At 43.9% G+C, this 5,083-nt stretch overlaps 1 protein-coding gene across 2 annotated transcripts; it reads right to left on the bottom strand.

The window, feature by feature from the left end:
• Positions 1–208: 208 nt before the first annotated feature.
• On the bottom strand, positions 209–4,877 carry LOC101786253 (serine/threonine protein phosphatase 2A 57 kDa regulatory subunit B' theta isoform). Of its 2 annotated transcripts, XM_004955886.3 has the most exons (5): positions 4,601–4,868; positions 4,364–4,433; positions 2,694–4,097; positions 635–1,006; positions 209–543 (listed from the first exon to the last, which is right to left on the bottom strand). In XM_004955886.3, the coding sequence occupies exons 3-4, from the start codon at positions 3,870–3,872 to the stop codon at positions 650–652; spliced, it is 1,536 nt and encodes a 511-aa protein (XP_004955943.1). In that variant the 5' UTR covers positions 3,873–4,097; positions 4,364–4,433; positions 4,601–4,868; the 3' UTR covers positions 209–543; positions 635–649. The 2 variants fall into 2 exon arrangements, with proteins under 2 accessions (XP_004955943.1, XP_004955944.1); XM_004955887.3 differs by lacking the exon at positions 209–543 and having other exon boundaries at positions 864–1,132; positions 4,601–4,877.
• Positions 4,878–5,083: the final 206 nt, after the last annotated feature.

Here is a 5,083-nt window from a genome sequence, read left to right as displayed (position 1 = left end):
TCTATCCTCCAGACCACACTGCAAATTTTACCATCCTGACTGAAGGTAGTTCCAACCCAGTTACCCAGGCAAACTGCCACTATGCCGGAAGGGGTCGGACAGGATGAACTACACCTGCTCCTGCACAGCATTTGCCCACGAATCTGACCTGATTCGCTAGCATTCACAATCATCACATACTATATCACCTAGGGGCGAAAGGAAAACCTAAGTAACTTTTATCACTTATTAAGCCGACTACCTGCCATCCGAGCAGAAAACAGAAACGGGAAGAAAAAAGGCATATACCAGATCACCTTTAACCGATATCATAAGGGAAAAGAAAAAAACAACCATCCATTCTCCGACAAACTACAAAAGAGACTGAACCACCAGAATGCCGAAAGAAGCCATGGCATGGGATTTACAGAACTGACTGATGCACAATTGGCTTCTCATCTGTCTTTTCCTCAATTTCGCACACCAGCCTTGGCGGCTTCATATACCCCTCTTTTTTTTATCTACAACCCAATCCTGTACAATGCTGGACGACTCTGCAAGGACCTGCCAACACCAAGAATCCAAGTATTATCAGGACTGAATGAGGTTAACAGATACTTGAAACAACTGAAGACAAGGCAACCAACATGCTTACCCTTCATGTAAGTTCCTACACCGAAGGTTGGCGAGGCAAGGTTGGAGAGATAAGGACAGCCTCGCCACTTGTGACTTTGTCTGATGCAATCTCATCCAGACGTTTCCATGCTGCCTCCTGCTTAAGCTTACGTGCCTCCTCTCTAACTTTGTCTTCTTCATATGTCAGCATACATTCAGCAAACAGCTCAGCCTCACGCTCGGAGAACAACTTCTGCACATTCAGACTGAGGCTTCGCACGGCCAGGTTCCAGTGCCCGTTTATATTTTTCTCCAATGCAGGTAAGATGATAGGCAGGATCACCTTACTGTTTTGACTAATCAAATTATACACGCGGTCATTGTTCCACAAAAACAATGCTCTCTCAGCAACCTAAATAAAGTTTGAGCACATTACAATAGATAAATATATATGAAATTAACATAGCAGGGAAAAAGAACATAATGATACAGTTATATAAATATTGGGTATCAAGGTCAGGCCACATTTTGCCCCGTCCTGTGCAAGTACACAAATAAAATTTTAGAATTGAGTATTCATATTATAGACATCAATACATGATTAAGTCATGCTTCCATATGAATATAAATTACCAATCCTGGAGGAACAAATAAATTTATAAGCACACACTACAGTTAACAGCAGTCACTCAAATTTGGTTATACATGTTTTTCTAAGAGAGTATCCCCAAACCTTGTTCTCCCATTCCATAGGTATAAAATAAAAAAATCAAGCAGTACCTTATAAATATTACAATTTTAGATCTAACAAAATTAAGTATCTTTTCAGAAATGTATCATTTTAGAGTCAAATATAAATGACAAAGAACAAGATCATAGAATGCTCACCAAGGCTACATTAAAACAAATGAAGCTTCTAAATTTGCAGCACATGCACATAATGTTTTTAACAAAAACAGCATAGAAATCCGTAATGAGGTATGATTTACTACTAATGACTAGATGATCCTTTGATGAGCTTCCCAAAACAGATCTAGACAATTCCAGATAGACGTGCAACGTATAGAACTAGGTGTGATGTGTGTAATTTTGTTTATACTCTTCATTAGGTCAATGCTTTATCATGATATTGCAGACCACTGATGGCAGCTGCTCATGACAGATACACACTTCCTCTGGCTGTCAATAGCGAATCCATCTTTTATTTTATGCAGTTTTGCGAGATAGTGAGGATCAGTAGTAAATTTGTGAAACAAGCAAGGAAGCAGCAAAAATCATAAAATTGAAGTTTCTTTGTTTCCTATGCTAAGCCTGAGATCTGGGCCAGCCCTGTAGCTGCCATGCCAGTAAAATGTTGGAAACCTCATCTTTAAGGAGGAAGTCTAATGACATGAATGCATGTCAAACGATGGGTTGGCAAATCACATGAAGTGCCTACAACAATCTTAAAAAAAAAACATCCAAATTCACTACAAATGCACCTAAGAGGATTCTGGAGTCTGGACCAGGGAATGGTTGCCTAACATAACTGCACATTAAGTAATCAACCAATATTTACTTAAAATCTTAGAAAATGCAACTAATTTCAAATCCATACAGATAGAAAGGCCAATTTTCTGTGAGGAATAAATTACTAGACAAATAAATTAATTAATTCAGAATGGAAGAAGCTGAATGGGGCCTGCATTCTGCTGTAGGAACCTTAGCAATTCAAGATGTCTACAAATAAAAACTATGTTTCCTAAGTTCGAATTTCATTTACAGCTCTAGAACAAACTGACAAATATGAGCGTGATGATATGCGCATACAAGATACGAGCAAACACATTTTCAATGCTAAGAGGAAGAGGTAAATTGCAAATCAATAGAAGAAACAATTAAAATTTGTTTTTTCAGTTATTTTTGAAAAGGATGTAATACTGTTATAACAAACCAACAGGGAAATAACCTTAACCCAAGCAAAAAAATTATGATTGCTTCAGATGACACCTAATCCGATTTTGATAACGTAAAAGTACGCAACAATTCAACCAAAGGTGAAACAGGTAATAAAGTTGCAAACAGGGAATATTCATCAAGGATAAGGTGTAAGATATTACCTGGAAGTGAGAGCTGTTAAAGCAGCGAGCAACCTGGGAGAAAATAGGAACCATACATTTTTGAAACTCGCTAGGTTGTGTTGCTTCTAATATCTCTTCCAACTCACCCAAGAAGAGTACTTCTTTTGGGCTGTTTGTGACAGGCCAACATTTTATGATGCCCCTAATAATAGTATCTGCAAGCTTTTCATCTTTTTCAACAAACTGTGTAATGCAGTAAGACAACTGCCGATGGTACATTGAAATGCACCTTGGCTTGTGAAGCGGAATTAAGGTCCTTACTAGGAACAGTTTGTGCTCTTCCTTGAGTGGCAAAGCAAACCCATTGATGATACTTCCTAAAATTTCCAAGAGCTCTGCTATTCCATTGTGCTTTTCAGTTTCATATATGAACTGATAGAATACATTATTGATAGCTTTCCGGATAAATGGCCGATACACCATGAACTTCCCATAGATACGGTGAAGTACTGTCTTAAGGTAGTCCCTCTCCCTAAGGTCCTCAGAATCAAAGAGCTCAAGCAGCCTTAGAATAAAGGAATGGTCAACATATCTTTTAGCCAATTTAGCATCAGTTTCTGGAGATTGAACAAAATTCAAGAGCAACTCATACACAATATGCAAATGTGGCCATGCAGGGTCCATCAATGGTTCATCCTCTTCTAAATCAAAAGCTTGAAGCACCTTTTTCTCCCTGGGTGGGATAACCAGCGTCCTGAACAAGTTTTCTGAAATCATTTTTGTGATTCCCTCCACAACAATCTCAGGGAACTTGGTGTTAGCTGTTTTGACATAATCAAGTATATCCATCATTGTTTCCCCCTTTATTTTCTTCTCCCTCATGTTCCTTGTCGGATCCGTAAAGTCAAACTGGGTGCAGCACATGTTCAACTTTACGATGAGCAGGTTCTGTTTCTCCGCATTTGGCATATCCTTAATGCTCGGCAACGGCCGGAAGTGAGAAGAGAACAAACCATCATTTATCCTCGACTCCTGGAACCCCATACGGTTTCCACTCCCGCAGGCGTGTCCAGTACTCGACAAAATTGGCTGCTGGCCACTCTGGTCGGCAACTCCAGAACCCGACTGCTGGTTCGACACGGCATGCCTCCTCCCACCAATCAATTCCTTATCTGCACTTTTGGACGCCTTGCGCCGCCCAAATATCTGTTTCATCATACTACCAACCCAGAACAGCTGACGCCACCCGAATCAACACGGATAGGAGATTCGGATCCCCCTGGAAGAAACGGCAAAAGGCACTCCTTGCCTCTTCCGTGGAAACAGGAGCTACTACCACACACCAAATCCTAACCCCTCACTTCTAGTCCATGGCATGCTCTGATTGCACAAACCAAAGCTTCAGTCTTGCTGACTTATCCTGCCTAATCCAGCCACTTCAACCTGCAATAATGTTTAATAAGGGTCAGGTAACCGGATGAACAACTCAGCCAGGCAACCACTGCACAGAAATCGTAGCACTAGTGCAACCATATCTCCATAACAACCTAGGACGCTCATCCCCTACTCCCTCTTCACACACCCAACAAGAAATTCAACCAAGAACTGATTCAGGCACAGAATGTAAGCAGTTACACAGAGCACCCCCTCCCCCAAAAATCTCAGCATCCCAGGTGAAATTGGTTCAGGGAAGGACGAAAGGAACTGACCTGAAGCGATCCTACGCGGCGCGGGGTCCAGGGAATCCGGATTAGTCGAGTGGCGACCGACAGCGACCCTCTGAAAACGAAAGCAGAGCAAGGCAACGGTCAACACGGAGTGCGGTTGCGGGGCCCGCCCAGGGAACTACGGCGCGGGAGGGGCAAACAATCCCCCACTCCCCCGCGCGCCGCATCCCGCTCCGGGGCGAGAACAGCAAGAACAGGGCCGGGCGGACGGACACTCACCTACTTCCACCAGCGGGCGGGGCGTGGCGACGGCTAGCTCATCCTGCAGCGGCGGAGGTGACGGGCCGGTGCCGGGCCCGACGAGCTCGCTTCGAGGAGTGAGTCGAGTGCCGACGGCCACGGGACGGGAGGCGGTGGAGGGCGAGAGGTGGAGGAGCCGGGAGCGGAGCGCGGCGGCAGTAGCAGGGAGGAAGAAGAGCACGAGGGGAGGAAGGAGGGGGAGTTGCCTTGTTGGATCTCCTGGGCTTGGCTTCCACGACTATTTTAATTCCCCTTTTCCGTTTCTGCCCCCCGGCTTTTCTTTTCTTTTCTTTTGAGCCACCTCTCTCGTCCAGAAGACGGCCGTAGCAGAGCAATTTCGGCCGGTAGCCAAGGCCAGCGTGTCCGTTTCCGCCCTTTACACGGTGTGTGTTTTTTTCTTCACCTTTCTGATGGAAAACACGGCAGGGAGTGTGTTTGTTAGAGGCCATGTTTGCTGGCAAA

The sequence above is a fragment of the Setaria italica genome, chromosome II (genome assembly GCF_000263155.2).
Source record: "Setaria italica strain Yugu1 chromosome II, Setaria_italica_v2.0, whole genome shotgun sequence".
Classification (NCBI taxonomy): domain Eukaryota; kingdom Viridiplantae; phylum Streptophyta; class Magnoliopsida; order Poales; family Poaceae; genus Setaria; species Setaria italica.
Note: the sequence above shows the minus strand (reverse complement) of the source record. Positions and strands in the feature narration are given on the sequence as shown.

What these genes read in the sequence shown, in the direction of transcription:
- LOC101786253 (XM_004955886.3), bottom strand. Translation starts at nt 3,872, where the DNA reads ATGATGAAACAGATATTTGGGCGGCGCAAGGCGTCCAAAAGTGCAGAT. An exon ending in TTAACAGCTCTCACTTCCAG is followed by an intron (nt 1,007 to 2,693) that starts GTAATATCTTAC and finishes AACTTTATTTAG; the next exon opens with GTTGCTGAGAGAGCATTGTT.